Here is a 20,624-nt window from a genome sequence, read left to right as displayed (position 1 = left end):
TCAAAGAGCTTTTTCTCAAAACTACCAGACTGTAAACATTCCAGGGAGGGGACAGAACACATCCCAGCCTGTAAGTTTCCACAGAGGCTTCTACTCCCAGGAGGACGTGTTGTGAGTTGCGCTTAGCCCTGGGCAGGGAGGGGCGGGCGTGTGTATCGGGAGGGGACACTATTAATTTGAGTCAGGGGTTGGGGAGACTCCACTCATTTGGGCACCTTCTCCCCATGACCTCCCAAGTGGGGCGCTACCGTAACAGAATTTCCTGCTCAGTGGAGGCCACTGGTCATGGTGGGGCAGCTGGACCTCTGAAGGAAATGGGTGAGGAAATTTAGAATACCGGTGTTTGCAGCTTCAAGTCTTACAAGAGAGATCAGCTCGGGATCAGAACTAAGTAGTCGGCACAAAGGGATGGAAGGAAAAGTGGCTTTGCTGACGGTGGTGCCTGTAGCCTGCAGCAAGCTGGTGGTCCCATCACTGGGACCCTTCTGCACTTGAAAAAGCCGACTGCTGTGCCTGTGTTGTTAACACAGGCAGCTATAAACTTCAGAGTAAAGAGCAAGGTCTTCCGGCTTAAGAGACAAGACAAAGACAAGAACCAGTCTGACTGGTTCACAGCCGAACGGATACAAACAGCAATTCTACTGCTAGAACTCTATTCATGCTTTGGAAACGCTACTGAGACAAGAAAGGTGTCCCGAAATGTATAGGAGTGTTCACTTCCACAGTCTATGACTGAAATTTGGGAAACTACCATTAGTAGAATAATGAAATAGTTATGATGTATTTATGATTAAATAAATATGATATGATATATTCATAATGTGTATTACAAATGCCTTAAAACAGTCAATTTCAGCAACATATACAAATATGGAAAGCTGTTCATCTTACATGACTAGAATTAAGTGGGGAAAAAAATAAGTGCGGAACAGTATGTCTTCAGACCCTAGTTTTCTGTAACTCTTCCCAACACTGACACATACACATGGCGTAAAAAAGAGCTGGAAGGACATATAACAGTCAACAGAGGTCATCCCTGGGGAGTGGGACTCGGGGGCACGTCTATCAATACTTTTTGCTTTATATACTTCTGCATTATTTGGCTTTGTTACAACATGTTAATTTTTTAACTAAAAAAAACTTTCTAAATTTTAAAATATTCTCAACACACAAAGTGCACTAAACTCAGTTTAAATTTGAAAGCAAAAATGCTTGTGGCACTTTTAGGAAAGATGACATTTTACGAAAACTATTTATTCAGCCAAGTACCGATGAAGATTCAGTTACACTCACACCGCTTTACGGAAAGCTAAACAGACTACAGTGGGGGCATAACCTAGTTAGTACTTTGCTAATAATACTCTACTGCAGTAACTTCTGATTTTTTTCACCACAAAGGCTCCCTTTTCCAGATATTTTTTACTGCTCCCCTTTCCTCTCCTTGTTTTGAACGATTTTGTTTAGAAAAGTGGCCTACATTTAAGTAGCAGTTCTTTCTTGACTATTTTGGAATTGATGAGATAGGTGAGCTGTCACTCGGAGCCTCTGAATTTGTGTAATTCAAGTTCAAAGGGGACAGATGTGATGTTTTAGTTACTCTGTGAAGTCTTACCTTCAGCGAACGGATGATTTTTCCCTAGGCGCCAGGCTGGGAACTACTGACTTAGTAGACACAGAGAAATGACTTCTACCATGATGTGGTACATCCAGCTAGGAAACTAGTAATTCTCCTGAAATGTTGCTGCTATTCTAATTTTGGGGAACTTATAAGATGAAGAAACCAATCTTAAAATGGCCATCTCCTTACTGACTTGAACAAACGGAGAGATCAGGAAAAACCAGCGAAGGAAGGTACATGCCGGATATACTTAGGGGAGAAAACAACAGGCCCCCGGGATCCTGTTCGGTATTTTGTTCCCTTCCGTACGAATGGGAGCGTGAGGCCTATTACACACTGTTAAGATGGTCCCTCGAAGTAGCCTGCGGCTGCTGCTGTTTCCAACGACCAGCATTTATGTGGTGGCTGCCGAGTCCCTCTGAAACTTGGCTTTGTTCTGTGCAAAATAAGACCGACCACCCTGCAACACACGAAGAGCCTCCTCTCCCTGCTGAGTAAGAATACACTTCACTGCAGACTCCCTTTGTCTCTGTGTTTATGTATTTATATCTGTACCCGGGTCTGTATCTTCCTCCAAAAGTCTGGGTGCTAAAACATATCATAACATTTTCATCAGGTGTTAATAATCGACAGTCACCAGCTCTGCAGGCAGTCGAGGCTCCGTGCCGAGCACTTCACTGGAATCACTGAGTTCTTCTGTGGAACGAGCTGTATTAATATTTCTGACATATAATTTTCTTAGCAGATGCTAACTTTTACAAATGTTAACATCTGTATTATTTTAAGCTTCTAAGAAGCCTAGCGTCACAGAACTGGCATTTTGACAGGGAAACAGAGGAAGAAAAAGGAATTTCTGCTTTGTAAGCAACCTGAGGCTCCTTTGGAAAAATACCAGCCCTTCCTCAGCGCGCCTCTCCCCTTCTCACCCGACAGGTCACGATGAGCTGCCTGGTTCAGGAGGACCGGAAGCCGGTTTTTATGGCCCAGATTCCAGGAGGGTGTGATTAACCTTCAGTTTACGTGATGGGGGCCTGACCTGCAGGAAGGTCCAGTGATTTACTTACCGTCACGTTAAGAAGCCTGACAGAGTAAGGAACACAACCCGTCCTAATTACAGTCCTGAGCTGCTCGCTCTGCTTCCTAAGGGGGTTGTACTATACACGAGGACACTAACTGATTCAGTTTTTATTCTGAGCTACAAAACAGACTTTCAGCCACAAAGGAGGAAGGTTATGCAGAGTGACGCAGAGGCCTGACAGCTTTCCTAACAAGGCAGGCAGATCTGGGCTCTGCGGCTGGACTCCGTTCAGTTTCCCCGGGAGCCGTATTTTTTATGGCAATTGGAAGGCTGTTTGCTCATTGTTAGGCATTTTATGGCCACGGTGCTGCAAATCTCACAAATCCCCAACTGCGGGCGGGAGGAAGGTGGATGCGAAAGGGCAGCATGTGTGTGTGTGCGTGTGCGCCAGTGTGTCCGCATGTGTATAAGGAGTGGACGTGGGGCTTACGAGCACGCAGGAGAGAAGCCAATGGCTCTCACCAACTTCTGTGGCCGGAATGAGAGGCGCACAATTGGAAACAGTTTCTCTTTCACAGAGCGGGTGAGCACAAACTTCAGGGATGAGAAAAAAAGGCACATAACTCCAATAATCTATCTAGACATACAGAGTTGGCAAAAATAAAGATGAAAAAAATCTGTACTCAGGGGAATCAGATTATTCTCAAAATGGTACAAACGCACCTTGCTTTGTGGGCTCTTTCTTCACTATCATTGGATGCAAGGGCTGCCACCAGGCAGGATGAAACACAGTGGGAACAAATGTGTTCTAAGTTCTAGAAAAAGGACTTGAAGACTCGAGCAAGACTGAGGTGCAGGCTGAGTACCTTCTACCCGGCGGGCTTTAGGCAACGTGAGCTCCACGTAAGCGCCCCGGAGCTCACGGCAGCACCGGGCTCTGTACCTGCTTCTCGGCCTGTCGCAGAAGCTTCTGGAACCTCTCGTCCTCCAGCACACCCGGCGGAAGGTCCGTCTCGCCCTGGGCTTTCAGGTCCTCGAGCTTCTGCCTCAGGCCCCGCAGGGCCTGCAGCTCGTCGTTCAGGCGGCTCTGCCGGGTCAGCGAGGCCTGCAGGTCCAGCTCCAGGTCCAGGGAGGTTCGCACGGGGCATTCGGGTGCTGCCCTTCTGAGCACCGGCTGGCACACCGTCTGGAGGGTTGGAAACAGCACGACACCCTCATTACGTCGGTGGTCACCTAACAGGAGGGCACTATCCCTGCTTCCTGCTCTGGCCGATGATCACCTAACAGGAGGGCACTATCCCTGCTTCCTGCTCTGGCCGATGATCACCTAACAGGAGGGCACTATCCCTGCTCCCTGCTTTGGCCAATGAGGGGTGAGTGGCAGTGATGTGGCACCTCCTGACCCCTGTTACAGGGGCAGCAAAGGCCTAGAGGGGGGAGGCTGGGGGGCTTGGTCCTGAAGGAGGACAAGCAGAGCCCCCGGCCCACCTGTACTGAGCACGCAGGTAAGCAGCAAACGAGCCTTTATTGTTTTAAACCGCAGAGAGTTTTGAAGTTGGCACCGTGGTAGAGCCTAGCTTAGCCGGACCAATTTACTGCACAAAGCCGGCCTCTGTGAACGACAAATACATTATGAGAAACTCACGTCTGCTCCATTTCAGGCCACGCACCTGCGTCCCCGCAGCTCACACCTCTCTCTTATCATTTCTGCACGCACTGGCCAGGACACAGCTGCTCAGGGGAGCTAGGGTTTTGACTCCTTCCTCGGTTTCCCATCGCTTAATATCTATTCAGTACTTTCACCCCTGAATCACTGTGCTCTCTCTGGGGCCAAGCTTATCCACTTATCAAGAAATAATTACTGAATATGTATGAATGCATGTCCGCTGGCAGCGGCTTCTGTGTCCCAGGAAGTCAGGGGAGGGAGAGATCACTCAGGGCTGGGTCAGACTCGCTTGAGGAAAGGCCTTCAAACGAGGCTGGGCAGGACTCCCTGAGCAGAGGGAAACAAGGAGGGCATTTCTTGCCTGGACTGTTGGCAGTGAGAATGGAAAATAAGAGATTACTAATAAAGACGGGTACTATTTGATACAAGACAGACGGACTCAGACCTGACAGGTATTCCAGCTGGAAGGTCTGGAACAATGGTGGTGCTCATGACAGACGGAAAGGAGAGGCCTGTCTGTCCCTCTTCTCATTTCAGAGCCGCAGCCCAGGTCTGAATAGCTTTCATTGTCTCCTCGGATTCCTCTTTCTCCTTGCCCAACATATCCTGCTGCAACACTCTCTAATGTTCTTATTAGTAGCTTTCCCTTTGTTCAACTTCTGCTCTAACAAACTGATTACACAGAAGAATCATCTAGACACACACTCTCTTCGACTGTACTACTCATGTTTTCTAGATCAGAAATCCTTCCCAGCTGTCAGGTACATGGAGGCTTTCTAAAGGCTCCCGTGGGCACGGCCTGCTGGTTAAGTGTGTAACAGCGGGCTCGCTGGTTTGTAAGATTCTGCCCATTTCCTTGGTGTCAATGCTCCCCACCATGACTGCTCTCAGGCTGTCAGTGTGGTGTCACTGAACTGGGGGGAGATGTGGCGATGGGTCCCCCCAACCTCATGCCTCGCTGGCCGGGCTGCCACCTTCCCAGCCAGGGAGCCTTCCACTGATCTCCGGAGATGCTTTTGTTCTCTTCACCTCTACGTGGTTCTCATGCTATAACTCCTAAATCAGAACACCCTTCCCCATTCACTTCTACCAAACTCTATCTGCCCACTTTAAAAGCTATTAACAGCGATCTCCTAAACAATGTTTCAGGATTAAACTAAGTATCAGTAACCCGACTGTTTTTCAGCTCCACTCAATTCATAAACACTGCTGGTTAAAAGTTCTCTGAAGAGTGCTACCATCCTCTAAAAGTATGTGCTTTTAAAAATGCGGGGGACTTAGAAAAGAGTTGAGACGAATTTTCATTCAAGATGACGGAAATTTAGGTGCTTTTAAAGCACAAAGTTTTGTAATCTGAAAGATCTGTGTTTCAAAAGGTCCTGAAAATGCTGAGGTTAAAGAAATGCCTGCATATTTACCTTTAGAAAAAAGAAATATGCTTAGGACTGTCAAGTAACTAGGAAGTTAAACCAGGAAGTTACATGTTGCCCAGTCACATATCCAGTACTTTGCCTACAGCGACACTAAACCAGAGTGACTCAACTTACCCTCCAATCTCCACTCCCACCCACGGGGCCCAAGCCTGGCCGAGCTGGGTCCTTCCTCATCCCCTGAATGTGCTTCCCTGCCCCTGTGCCACGTCAGGCCACCTAGTACCCATCCAACAGCACCCAGTATCCAGCTCCATCCCTGAAACAAAGCTACCACTTTCTTTAGAAATTTTATATGGGTGTCAAGGCCAGACACCTTCCCCACGAAGTGTTTTTGATTCTCCCGACCAGGTGAGCTCACTCCGCCCTTCTATCTGCACCCAGGTCGCCCGTGTGCCCTCGGAAGACCTCCTCCAGGCAGGGAGGTCCTGCCCGTCACTGCAGAGCTTAGTGTGCACAGCGCTGCATTTTTACTGAACACCATGCTTTAAACCGAAATAAAGCAGCTTCGGAAATTAGCACAAAACAAATTATTAGTAAACAAATAACTTTCCATTACTAGTTCAGCTGCTGGTAAATAAACAGGAATTTCTGAACAGTCCAACCTTTTAATTTATCTAAAATTCGTCCCTTTCGAGTTCATCCAGAGACCTCTGGCTTCCAGGAAAACCTGGCTTGAGCTTTTCCATCTACATTAATCTTAATCTTCTAAAAATATCTGTTTTTAAGCAAGCTACTAAAACCGTGTCCTCCTTTTCCAGAACGTCTGCCCCTCACGAAAGGCACCGGGTGTTACACTCTCCCCATAGCTGCTCAAGAGCTGGCTGTGGTGTGGAGACCAGGCAGCCGGCAGCAGAGATGCTCCCCCCGACTCGGCAGGCCCGTCTCCATCCACGCTGCAAAGTGGATTTACCCTTCATTATCAGAGGTTCCACACCGGCGATGAACGAACGCTCTCCAGCACATCCTTCTCCATAACTGACACAACAGCTGTGTCTCCGTAATCCCAGTGGCTTCATCCCAGCTCCCAAGAGCACGGAGCAAGGACACCCAGCAGTCCTGGTGCTCACGTTCTGATATGCAAGACGCTGGGTGGGTCCAGGACAGCGGGATGCCGCTGAGGGAATACATACCCTTTTGACTCTCAAACTTCGCCGTTCAGTGGAGTTTCTCACAAATAGTGACTTTTTAGCCAGGGTTGAACTGTCACTGTCACTTCGATTTAACTGGCAACAAAGGATAAAAAAAGAAAAGAAAAGAAAAGAAAAGGAAATCAGTGCGTACCAATGTGCTAGAGGAAGCTTGGAATTGAGAACTTTATCACAGAAAGAAGGTAGTTTATTTCTTTAAGAAAATCCTCCCCAAACAAAATTTTCCCTGTTTTCTTGCTTTTCTTAAGTAACTTGATTTTCTTTAGATAATTGCCTTTTGGTTACAGTTATCATAAGTCATTTGTTGAGAAAATTATATACATTTTGAAATAAAATTATCCCTTCTATTTTTAGCTAATAGGCACCATCCATTCTTTAAAAGAAAGGTCTGTGTAATGCACGGAGCTCATGGTCAGAGTGGAGTCACAGCATGTACGACTGGGAATACGCCCAGCCCGGGCAGCCACGCTCACTCCCTCACCTGCTTCAGGCCCTTGCTGAAACGTCACCTTCTCAGTGAAGTCTACCCTGAACCTACTTAAATTTGCGACCCTCATCCTCAACATCTCCATCCTTTCTTAACTTGCTCTACTGGCACTGGTCCCTGCCCAGGAGACTTCACAGTTTACTCATCATGTTTAGTGTTTGGCTCAACTCACAAGAGCATAAGCCCCGCAAGGACAGGGGGCTCTGGTCTTTGGTTCATGGACGAATCCCAGGGATCCGGCAATGTGCTTAATAAATAGCAGGTGCTTAATAAAATGTTTGGTGAACTGAATAAGTTTAGAATTCTGAAAGTATTTTCTAACCCACTTTATAATGTTAAACCTAAATTACTATAAATCATAAATACTTATGGAACTAGAATTTGGTAAACTGATGCAAATCACATAATATTCTCCACAGAACCAGGAATCTGATTCAGTGTCTGGAGGCATTAGTAAAGGCGACTTTTGTCCTAAAACCCAACTCACAATCTTTGACTCAGCAGCACTAACATGTTTTTTTTTTTTTTTTTTTTTTTTTTTTTTGCTGTACGCAGGCCTCTCACTGCTGTGGCCTCTCCCGTTGCGGAGCACAGGCTCCGGACGCGCAGGCTCAGCGGCCATGGCTCACGGGCCCAGCCGCTCCGCGGCATGTGGGATCTTCCCGGACTGGGGCGCGAACCCGTTGTCCCCTGCATTGGCAGGCAGACTCCCAACCACTGCGCCACCAGGGAAGCCCGACTAACATGGTTTGAAGCATGCATGATACACAGCAGAAATATACAAGACATCATAAATCTTGAGTCACTTTAAGTTTCTAAACACACACTGAGGTCCAGACAGACTTAGCAGCCTGGTCCTTAATGTCACTTATTTGCCAAATAAATGGCATTAGAAGCAAAGAGACATTAAATTTGAGGAAAGAAAAATATTCCACCACCCAAACTAAAAAGAATGATTAAGAGTGTGATATTTTATATTTTATTTTACGGCATTTCTAGCCATTAGAATCTGTAGTCGAGCTTCAAGATCCCCTGGCACTGTCTATTGTCACTAACGGGCCACTCCCTGGCAGGGGGCGGGGAGAGGCGGCAGCCCCCTAAGAGCACTGTGCGCCTCACACCCTGCACATGCCCGCCCCGCAGACGCCTTACCCTGCAGACGTACTGGCTCCGCTCGCCGGGGGAGAAGGTCTGCGAGCGCACGATCACGCTGCTCCGCACGAAGGGGCGCTGCCGGGCGCTCAGGCCGCTGCGGTCTTTGGGGCGGACCGCCACACCGGCACTGCCCGCCTCGTCGGTATTTGTCTCTTTATCAACCTAGAAGTCAGTAATTTGTCAGGAGGGGAGAGACGTTTCTTGCTCCTTTCTTCTAAGTATGAAAGAAATACCTAATCTTACAAGAGACTCATCTAGCACCAGGACCACTTCTGTGAGACAGGCTTTGTCTTTCTGCTGATGGGAAGGTGGTTTTCTACTTAGTTCTTAGGAAGTTACCCTCAGGTAGGGTAGGATAATAACTGTCCAACAGGGTTACCTATAAGTGGCAGCACCACTGCTAACAGATTAGACCTTAAAAAAGGAAGCTTTAGATCTACAGAGGGTAAATGTGCTTCTATAAAGAACCTTATTTGAGAATTCTTCATCATCAAACGTTATTCAACTTTCTGATTAGTTTTTTTCAGAGTAAACGATAAAAGTAACTAAATATAAGAAAATGAAAATACACTAGTTAAACCTCAGGTTAACGCAGAACATGCAATTATATATACAGCCATACCTCGGTATCCGTGGGAGATTGGTTCCGGACACCAAACTCTGTGGGTGCTCAAGTCCCACAACTGGCCCTCTGTATCTGGGGCTCCACATTCTCGCATTCAGCCAATCGTGTACTGTTTACTATCAGCGGTTGGTTGAATCAGATCCGCGGTTGGTTGAATCCGTGGAGGCAGAAACCGCAGATACAGAAGGCCGACTGTATGTATGTATATGTGTGTGTATGTATGTATGTGTATATATATATATACACACATGAAGTCTTCAGTCAGGGTATAACATTATTTTTCTTAGAAATAAATAACTGTTATTTTCTAAACTCCCAAGTTTGCCAGCATCCTCAAATCCTGAACATGAGTTTCCCCCTTTGGGGATGGCAGTCTCAACATGTCTGTCACCAACCAGCAAAGTTACCTGCTTAGTAACATGGCATCTGTGCCTGAACCGAGTCATGCGCCACCTTCCTGAACTGGTTTCAATCAGAGCCCCATCTAACCAAAGTGAGCTTCACACGTTTACCTCATGTTTGAAATTGAAATAAACTTATAACATTTATGAAGCTTAATACAATTAAGTAGGCATCCTGGTGTTATTCAGGAAATTCTGAAAATGCTTTCAGTAAATATTCACAGAACATTTACAGAGATAAACGCCACTATTTTTTTTTTTTTTTTGCGGTACGCGGGCCTCTCAGTGCTGTGGCCTCTCCCGTTGCGGAGCACAGGCTCCGGACGCGCAGGCTCAGCGGCCATGGCTCACGGGCCCAGCCGCTCCGCGGCACGTGGGATCCTCCCGGACCGGGGCACGGACCCGCGTCCCCTGCATCGGCAGGCGTACTCCCAAGCACTGTGCCACCAGGGAAGCCCTAAACGCCACTATTTATCTTCTTATATGAAACTTAATTGGAGAATGAATATTTGGGGCCCATTTGAAAAGGTTAAGGCATTTACAATGTTTCTTATGGTCTACTCCCACAAACGCCCATCCTGATCAGCTTTGGCACAAAATCCTAACATGGAGTTATAGCTGAAGAGACAGACTTGGTCTGTGTGGTGCCTCTAGGAGACCAGTTTCAGGAGGGGACAGCAGAGAACACTCACCAGGGCGGGCACTCCTGCAGGTGGCTGACTCCCAAGGTCGTTGGCACAGTTGTTTTCTGTCTTACTCGTGTCCTCGTTCATCTCAGGCACACTCGGGCGTGAGCTGACGTCTTCTGCACAGCAACTGCCCTCTGCCAATTTCACTTCAGCCCCTTCCTCAGCCACAATTTCATCAGAGGCCTCTCTCTGCATGGTTAACCTATGGGTGAAACAACACACAATACCGTTCAGGGTCAAGCAGGTGTGCTCTGTGATCAGTGCAACCTGGGCAGGTTAACCCGTTATCTGGGCGATGAACAGACTCACACATCACGATTCAAGCCAGTTCTCTGGCTGGAACTTCTACTAAAATGATCATGAGAAATAAAATTATCACCCTATTCTCCAGAAATCTGAAGCAAAATCATCATAATTTCGAACTGAAAAGTTAAATTCATGAAATTTGACCTAATTCCTAAATATTAAATAGAAGTACGCTAAAAAATCACATATAAAGTTTAACCCACGGTTTGAAAATACGGACACTCGCTATAATATAATTTGGTATCAGTTGTTCATTTATTGTAAAATTATTCAAACAACAGAATGCAGTGACTCTCTGCTAAGAGTGAATAGAAATATCCATTATCAACTGTGCTCATGGTCTAGCAGAGGTGGAACCCTGGGTAGAGGAGTCTTACTACTGAACTAACAGAAGACTCTGAAGGGTCTATGATCTTGTCTTTAACGAAAGCCATGGCCTGGGCTTGGGTGGCACTACAGGTGAGGCTGCAGAATACAAATGCGGTTTATATTCTGTATAAACTGTACTGACAGGAAAGCAAGAGGACCAGGTTGGGAAGAATATCTCACGCTTTGTTGAGTTTCATATTCTCATAATAGGAACACTTTTTTCCACTGATAATGAAAAGTCAAGCTTTAACTGTGACTGGTGATATACTGCCAGATTGGAACAGACTAGTTGTTAAACACCTGGTCATGAAATGAACACGGGGGGATCAGCAATGAGGACTGTAAGTTAACAATTCTTTTAGATTACGTTCTAAGTGCATTTTTTGAAATGTGGGTGAAACAAGTTACGTATTTTACATATGCAAGGAAGGCTCAGTATTTCAAGATATGATGAACCTCATAATCACTCTCATATTTACTTTTCTTTTTCGGTGCTCTGAACTTTATTCACTATAAAGGACTTTTGATAAGAACAAAGTATATCTGCTTTTCACATCACTATAGTACGCTGTTCCTTCCAAATGTCCACAATTTTGTTATTTATATCTTGTCACTCTAAGTTTGTAAGAAGTTTTATATATACACACATAAACACAAATGCTGCTATATATGTATATGCATATATGTGTCAACAGTAGTTGAAACATAACAGAATAAGCAACGATACATACAAAATTAATCCAAATGACTTTACATATATACTAAAAAAACATGCATTCACTAAAATTTGTTTTAGAGAAAACAGTGCAAACCTGGAACGATAGTTCTTTATACGTATGTGAATCTAGACAAACGTTATAATAACCTTTTTTTCTTTTTTAAAAACAATGAGGTATGGAAAATAAGAAGGAAACAGAAAAAGACGGTGAAAGTGGCCACAAACAGAAAAAGAGCTCTTCAGAAGCTATTTTCTAAATATCTGCTTTGACTTCCCAGAGCCTAAATGGTACTTCTGGTCATTTGCAGAAAAAGAGTCAGTTTTTAAAGTTATCTATGTCTCTGAAATAAACTACCATACCCTTCAAAATAGGTAGTTTAGACTTAAAACCAAACAAAAGCCCAAGAAATAGTGTCAAGATTACTGAAGCAAGAATCTCGCTCATGTGCTTGTCCGCAAACTCGCCACTACCCCTTTCAAGTCTCTAATGACCAAGGAAAGACTTTCCCTAGGGGCAGCCCCCTGAAGCTGTGCTACTTTCCATTAATTCCAGAATAAGATCTAAACCTATAAAGGTTTCCCTGAAAGTTTCTTCTGAGAATCTAAACACATCCTCTTTGCGATCCCGGTAGCAAAAGGAAATCGCTGTTTTACCAATTTCCATCTGGACCCCTTTGCTCTTCCTCCTGCTCTGGTTCTTCTTCTTCTTGTGCTAATTCTTGTTCCACAGCCAACAGTTCAGCTGATGTTCTTGCAAGTAAGGCTGACACTGCATCCTGGAGAAAGTAAAACACAGGGCAATGAACACCACATACTTCAAGAAATGATTGAAAAACTTATCGGATGGGGACTTATGCTTCTAGTTGTGAAAAAGAAGAGGTATGAGACCCAATTCTCCTGCTGAGAATCCATATGAAGGCTGAATAAAGTAAAATAAAAAGCAAAATACAAACACACAAAAAATTCCAGCTGTTTTAAAGCAATGGAGAGCAACAAAGGCAATCAGCACTCGAGGACCAAGATCCCAGGGCAAAGGGAAACGCAAGGAGGTGAAGGGACCATCACTGCCACTCTTCTCCCCTGGGGGGCATGTCTCAGTTCCAGCGGTGAGGCACACAGGCTGACAGACTGTGGCTGCCCAGGGCTGTGACAGTGATGGGAGGATGCAGAGATGAAAACTGAGTTGGTGACAAGGTAGCCAGCATTCAAAGGGCCAGAGAAAATGAACTGTGGAGTGAGCCCAATGTTCTGCACAATATTCCTTTTGGGACATTTGCCCTTCCTAAGCTACATACGTGCAGAGCAAGAAGCTGAGAAAGCAAAACCAGCTGCTAGGAGGCTAAACAGTAAGCAGATACCTCAGTGGCCTCATGGTCCTAGGGAGAGAAAAATTGGAATTCAGGTCCCTCAAATGATCCAGGTGATCTGCCCATATTGTCATCTGCCTTCCACAAGAATATTAAATCCTCTCTGGAGGAAGCTATCAGCCAGATCCTCTACAATCCATACATAATATCCAGCATTCCACTGGAAACAGGGCCCAATGACTGAAAGCCAAGAGAAATAAGAAGCAAAAGAAGCAGACCCACAGGTGATCCATACACCACAGTTATTTAGAAAAGGAATTAAAAACTTCAGAATTAATATGTTCAAGAAAACTGATGAAACAATGGAGAATTTCCCTAGGATAAACACAAAGAAAAACACATGAGCACATCAGAGTGAAATTGCTGAAAATCAAAGAAAAAGAGGAAATTTTACAAACAGTGAAAGAAAAAAGATGTAATACATTTTAAGGATCAACAATTAGACTCCTCCATCAGTTGAACAGAATCAGTGGAAACCAGATGACATGTTATTTTTAATGTGTTCAGAGAAATAATTATTCACTTAGAATTCTGAATACGCAGGAAAAAAAGTCCTTCACAAATGAAATCAAAACAAAGATGCCGATAGACCTATACTAAAAGAAATACTAAAGAAAATTCTCCAGGCATAAGGAAAATGACCCAAACTGGAAGCACAATAATGCAGAAAGGAAAAGAATACATCAGAAAGGGTAAAGATATAGGAAAATCTAAATAAATACTGATTGTCAATAAAACAATAATAATAATGTCTTGTGGGATTTAGAATAAATGTAACTAAAATATATGACCAATAATTGCACACAAGGAGGAAAGGGAATCATGGAGTTAAGTCTTTAAAAATCTTTGCACATCAAAAAAAAAAAATAATAATGTATTTCTTTTCTTTTTCTTTTCTTTTTTTTTTTTTTTAGGGATGGAGCAAATGAAAATGTCTTGAGAAAGGTGTTTGTTTGATGGCATATCAGTGTCAATTCTTCCACACTGTTAGACCACTGGGCAGTGTTGCTTGTTAAACACACACACACATACATACACACACACACACACACACACACACACGTCAATGAAGCCTTCTTATTATATAGAAATTTTAAAATATCAGGCTGTTTAAATTTTTACATGTTTCACTTTGAGTCCTACTTTGTTTTTCATTGCATCTACCTATTTTCCCTAGCACTATTACTCTTGTAAGTAATCTTACAGGAGAGAATATTATACATCCATGAGTTTTACCTTAGGCAATCCAACAGCTGCTTTTTTTTTAATTTGGAATTTTTGAATTTTATTTTATTTATTGTTTTATACAGGTTCTTATTAGTTATCCATTTTATACATATTAGTGTATATATGTCAATTAAAAATACATTAATTAAAATATATTTCAATTAAAAAAAATCTTTGCACTGTCTGAAAAAAAGCAAAAGCATTAATTTAACACAGTTTCTAAGTCAAGGATGCATGATGTAATCATCAGGGTAACAGCAAAAAAGAAAAGACTGTAATACTAATGGTCTAGGAGAAGAAAAACCAAAATTTTAAAATACTTGATTAATCCAAAAGAAGGAAAAAAAGAAACAGAGATAGGACTAAAAGAAAACAAAGAGTAAGATGACAGGTTCAAAGCCAAATATATCACTAATAGCATTAAGTGTAAATAAATGAAATATTTCAATTAAAAGATGAAGATTTAAAAACTGGATAAGAAACCAAAACCAACTATGTACTGCTTACACGTGAAACACTTTAAATATAAGAACTCAGAAAGGTTGAAAGTAAAAGAATAATAAAAGGTGAACCATGCAAATGCTAGCCAAAAAGAACTGATACAGCCTTACTGATACCAGACAAAAAGTGTTATTAGAGACAAAGAGGGATAATTTATAATGATAAAAAGGTCAGTTGAACAGAAAGATACAACATAATGCTAAATTTATATTCACCTAATAGCCTGGATACAAAATACATAAAGCAAAGATTAATAGAACTAAAAGGAGAAAGAGACATTTATAATCACAAATTGGAGATTTTATTATACCTCTTAATAATTGATAAAATAAGCAAATTGAAAAATCAGTAAATGCAGAAGATTTGAAAAGTAAAATTAACAAACTTGACCTGCAGAAAATACACACTTTTCAAGAGCACATGGAACTTTTACTAAAACGGAACACATGCAAATCTCAATATTCTCTATGATTGAATATGTATAAAAATGCATATAAAATACACCACAATGAAGTCTGTTTTATTCCAGGAATCCAAGGGCAATTTAACATTCAAAAGTCAATCAATGTATAATCCACTACATTAACAGAATAATGTTAAGAAGATAACCACGTAATCTTCTTAAGAGATACAGTAAAAATGCTTGATAAAATTCAATATCCATGCATAATAAAGCTCTTAGCAAACTGGAAAGAGAAGGAAACTTCCTTAATCTGATAGCAATTATCTGTAAACAGCCTCAGAAAAACCATTCTAAATGATGAATTATTGAAAGCCTTCACTTTGAAAAAGCATAGTACTGTCTACAGAGATAGATGACTGTACTGTCTACAGAGATAGATGACTAAGTCAACGGAACAGAATAGAAAGTTCAGGAACAGACTATACACATAGAGGATATCTGACTTATGACAAAAGTGACACTGCAGTGCAGCTAGGAAAGGAAGTATTTTCAACAAACAACCCTGGGTCAACTGGCTATCATATGGGTAAACAACAGTCTTGACCCCTACCTCAAACCTTGCACAAAGATTAATTTCAGATGGGCTGCAGATCTAAAGGTCTTAATGAGATGTGTTTCTCCAACTCTGACTCACCAAGTCTATAGAATCGACTAGTGGCTGGCTTGGTTGAAATACTGAATCCTCAGTTTCATCTTCGTTCTTTTTGCACGGCATTTGCTTTGAAGGAAGCAAGTTATACCACAGAGTGAAAATCTCATTGGAAAAGGGTAAATCTGCCAGGCTGATCTGAGTTCCCGCCTATGTGAAATGAAAGGAAAGAAAGAAAAAACAAGAGAAAATAAAATGTTTCAATTCATATTTGCTCCCTCTGATATAATTAAGATTACTGGACAAGTTAAAAAAAAAAAAAAGCAATACTCATGATATATATAGCACTGGTGGATTTTTTTAAAAACCTGGCAATGTCTTATATTTTCCGGTGTGACTAAATAAGAAATATAGCTGATCCTTGAACAGTGTGGGGTTAGGGACGGCAACAACACCCCCGATCCTGCAGTCGAAAATCCACGTCTGCCTTTACAGTTGGCCCTCCACGTGTCAGGTTCCACATACCCAGATTCAACCAACCACGGATCATGTAGTACTATAGTGTGAATTTAGTGAAAAAAAAAAAAATCTGTGTATAAGTGGACCACAAAAGAACCCCAGGGTTGGATTTTAGATCGGGATTACGGTTGACCCTAGGACTACACGGGTTTCAACTGGAGACTGCAGTGTTTCTTGAACACCTGGGCACACCTCTAGACACCTGTTTGAACACCTTATGTAATGCTGCTCTGGTCACTGTGCGCAATGATGTGTTAAACTTGCTATTAGCTATGTGTGAAGTCTTCTGCATTAGTATTTAAATATCCTATTGCTCTAAACAGTAACACTTAAGACTTCCTAGAAGCTCTAACACCATGGCTGGGAGAACGAGCTGAATGAAGGAACTATACTCAGTGTCCTGCTTAAATCTGTAGCAGTCAATTAGGTGTGGGATGTCCCTTTGATATCTCTCCATCATTGATGAGCTGTCTGACCCTGGATGCATTACTTCTCTAAGCAGTCCTTCATCTGAAAATAGGGGTCATCATACCCTTTTCATAAGACTGTCAAGAGGATTAAATGAGATAATGTATACAAAACACCCAGCACCAGACTCGTATTGGGAATAATAAGCATACTCCACAGTGATGGTCATAACAGAGGCCAAAGCTCTTCTTTATCTAAAGGTTAGAAATAAAAAGTAGATTTTACAGAGAATCATAATTTCTAAGCAAATTTGAAAGGTCTGGAATAAGAGAATGGAAACCAGAAATCACTACTTCAGATAAAAAATGAAGCCACTGTTGGGTGTGTCTGAGGCATTGGGCAGATCGGTAGAAGTATCGAGGCTGGCAAAATAACAACTAGAAAATTATTCTCAGAATAGCCGATAGTGTTATCTGATGATGGAGATGATGAAAAGTCCTACCAGGCACTCTTCCCTTTGGTGTTTACTGACAGAGCACAGATCCACCCTCAGCGTCTTCTGCTGCAGGGCTGTCTGGGAGATGGCCACTCTGAACACATCACCGAATAACAGGGACTCCGCGGCTGGATGGACTTTCGTTCGAAACAGACAGCTGACATCAGTTGAGGAGGGAAGCAGAGCAACTCTGAAGTATCTGCAAAGAACAAGGATGAAATGGATTTCACTGGTTCAATTATATTGGATTCACAGCTGGTGTCTGAAAGTATCTGCCTGGGAGAGGAGCACAGGGACACGGACTTCGTCTCAACCCAAAGCTCTGCTGCCACCATGGTCGTCATGCTCAGGGGCACGGAGGCTCTGTTCTTAACCCGCCGGTGCTCCGATCATGCAAGGCCGAGCCTGCCACCCGCCCCGGGGCTGCAGCAAAGGCACGTGGTAGGGAAGTGAGAGGAACGAAGACCACGGGGCAGACGGATTTACGTCCCACCTGCCCGTGTCCTGACCATTCCACAGTGACTGCCACCTGAACCTGGGAAAGCAGGAACACACCAAGTAGACACGGGTGACTTTGTCCCAAAGAACACTCATCCTGCATATTAAACAAGACCTGCTGACGGTCATTCCCCAGGAATGGAACACGTTATCCTCCTAGAGGAAAAGAAACGCTAGTAGCACATTGCTAAGAAAATTTAAAACAGATGAATTTTAAAAGTTCAAAAAAAGCACTGCCTAGCCATCTCAGAAGTCTCAGATATGACAAACCGTTTTATGCTTTGTCATATTTTGAGGAAGAGTCAGAGATAAACAATAACTTCTAATACTACTTTGTTTATTTATTTTTCTACTCTCTTTTTTCACATCTTTATGGGAGTAGAATTGCTTTACAATGGTGTGTTAGTTTCTGCTTTATAACAAAGTGAATCAGCTATATGTATACATATGTCCCCATATCCCCTCCCTCTTCCGTCTCCCTCCCACCCTCCCTATCCCACCCCTCCAGGTGGTCACAAAGCACCGAGCTGATCTCCCTGTGCTATGGGGCTGCTTCCCACTAGCTATCTCTTTTACATTTGGTAGTAATACTACTTTAAAAGTGAGTTTTCTGAGCACACATTACACGAGGATTGACAATTCCTGGAAACAGCATGAGGTATCTTCTTTTAAATACCAGAAAGAGAACACCCATTAAATCCCTCCCCACTCCCCCATTTCCAGGCTTTCTAATTCATATTCTAAAGAGCATCTTTCTCCAATTATAAAAACTGTAAATGCACATGAAGAACTGAGGAAGGCCACATTATTTCCGTAGTTTGTATCAACATTGATTATGGAGATTCAGCATTAAAATCCTAGTGGACCCTGGGCCACAGTCGTTAAGGCTGGAGATGCAGCAGAAGAAATCTTCTTTCCCTGCCTTCATGGAAAAGCAACAAAGGGAGGTATTTTAGAGAGGCGGGCGGGAGGGACGGGATGTTCTGTTTCTCCAGACTCAGTTCACCTTGTCCCGGTGGCCTAACCACTTACACCATCCTCAAATGGTTCCGAGTGAAGAAAGTGAGACTTTACAGGGTTAGGAACCAAAGGCATAGGGGAAGGAAAGTTGGGGTGCTTTTCCTCTTGTTCTGCTGCTGGGGAGGGGGTTGGGGGTCACTCACAGAGACCCTGTGGCCGCCGCCAACGCGCTGACGCATCAACTCTGCTTGTCGTCATTAATAATCAAAAAAAACAGGTTTGACGTTAGGAGAAAGAAAGAACGACTCTGAGGATATTTCATGCTAGTTGTCGTCTTGAGCAGTGTCAATATTTAGGCTGAGGCTTTCGTTACGGGTTTAAGAACACGTTGCCATGCGCTCAGGAAGGGTCAGGCCAGGCAGACGAGCGACCGCAGGGCAGCCAGGAGCAGAGGCCTGGCCTCGCACTCTGGAGGCCACCTGTGACATCCTGCGTGCGCCCTGCTCTGGCAGGGGCGGGACGTTTGCCGGCAGCCCCATCCCGACATCAGGGGCTTCGTGCAAGTGCGTGTTCTTGGGGGATTCTGTAGTTTTGCCTGGACTTGCGGGTTGGCTCTCCCTGTTCACGCATTCGATCCCTGGCGGATCTGTCCTTTCCCTGACAGGCCACTCGAAGATTAAAAGGCTGTCCACGGTGTGCTCCGAGATCTCAGCATACTTATCAGGAGGGGGAAGTCACGGATGGTATCACCAGCCGGTCCTCCCTGAACGCTACTGACAGGTATCCCTAACCTCAGTGCTGGGAAGCGGGCTCTCTGGGGTGATCAAGCCACTCCCCCATATGCCCTCCCTCCTCCCTGCATGGTTCATAAAACCAAAGGAGGGGATCGGCCCGTATCACCCCCTCTTCGTCTTTATCTAGTGCCGATTAAGACACAGTCGGCCCTGCCATGTCTTTCCCACATCTTCACTTGGATGAATTGCTACGTTACGATGGAAAATTCTCATATGGACGATCTTAAGTCCTTTGATTTGTCCTCCACTGATTTTACTTACACTTTTGAAGTGTGAGGTATCAGGAAGGCATGAAGATTTCGGAGTTGTGCTACAATCACCATGAAACTTGACCTTTTTGCATCATATCTGTCAAAAGAGAAGCTGATGAGATAAGGAAGAGTATGGGCCACTTGTCACCGCACGGAGGCGAGACGCGCCCCTTCCTGCGCACATCCGCACCTGAGTCCGATCTGCACCTGGGCCGTCTCCGTGACGGCGACGTCCTCCTCACTGTACAGGACATCTTCGACTTCACTGGGCCTGGGGGCAGGGAAACAGCAGGTGCAGGTGAACGTTCGTGAACGGAAACGTGCAGAGCTACGATTGCTGTCTGCCACTTACTGATTCTGAATGGAAACCTGAACTAACAGAATTCCTCAGGACTTCACTAGTGGTCCAGTGGTTAGGACTCTGCACTCCCAAAGCAGGGGGCACGGGTTCCATTCCTGGGCAGGGGACTAAGACTGTGCAAGCCACACGGCATAGCTCAAAACAAAACAAAACAAAACAAAAAACAGCACTCCTCTACTAGCCAGTGGACCTGACCCCAGTGCAAGCTCACTTGTAAAAGTCTTGCTTCACCTTGTCAAGGAGTCTGCGTCGGGGCCTTGAGGGGAACGACTTTCTGGTGCCTGGGCTTCCAGAGCCTCCCCGGGGTGTATGGTACCCCAGATACACCAGGCTTTCCGAAATCTGCATACACGAAACGCTTCACGACGCGCCAAACAGGCACTGGGCAAGCCCTGCAACGCTCTCATTAAAAACGAGTTTACGTCTCTAAGAGGCTCGGCTGCCTTTGAGCATATCGGCCTGTTCCTCATTTCCCTGCTGATGGGATGTTCTGGTATCCCTGGAATTTTCAGCCTGCCACTTCTTTAATGCCTACAGCCCTTTCCCCTGCAGAGAGT

At 44.1% G+C, this 20,624-nt stretch overlaps 1 protein-coding gene across 2 annotated transcripts in view; it reads right to left on the bottom strand.

The window, feature by feature from the left end:
* WWC2 (WW and C2 domain containing 2) overlaps positions 1 to 20,624 on the bottom strand; it is a 166,409-nt gene that overhangs the window by 6,350 nt on the left and 139,435 nt on the right. For both annotated transcript variants that reach the window (XM_027122583.1, XM_027122584.1), the window contains 9 exons: positions 19,897 to 19,977; positions 19,717 to 19,803; positions 17,210 to 17,402; positions 15,826 to 15,990; positions 12,288 to 12,409; positions 10,244 to 10,442; positions 8,523 to 8,687; positions 6,866 to 6,958; positions 3,580 to 3,822 (listed from right to left, as the gene is read on the bottom strand). In XM_027122583.1, coding sequence (XP_026978384.1) covers positions 3,580 to 3,822; positions 6,866 to 6,958; positions 8,523 to 8,687; positions 10,244 to 10,442; positions 12,288 to 12,409; positions 15,826 to 15,990; positions 17,210 to 17,402; positions 19,717 to 19,803; positions 19,897 to 19,977 — 1,348 coding nt within the window. The remainder of the gene's footprint in view (positions 1 to 3,579; positions 3,823 to 6,865; positions 6,959 to 8,522; positions 8,688 to 10,243; positions 10,443 to 12,287; positions 12,410 to 15,825; positions 15,991 to 17,209; positions 17,403 to 19,716; positions 19,804 to 19,896; positions 19,978 to 20,624) is intronic.

The sequence above is a fragment of the Aethalodelphis obliquidens genome, unplaced genomic scaffold, assembly GCF_003676395.1.
Source record: "Aethalodelphis obliquidens isolate GAN/ISIS:26980383/991018 unplaced genomic scaffold, ASM367639v1 scaffold25, whole genome shotgun sequence".
In the NCBI taxonomy this organism is placed as follows: Eukaryota; Metazoa; Chordata; class Mammalia; order Artiodactyla; family Delphinidae; genus Aethalodelphis; species Aethalodelphis obliquidens.
Note: the sequence above shows the minus strand (reverse complement) of the source record. Positions and strands in the feature narration are given on the sequence as shown.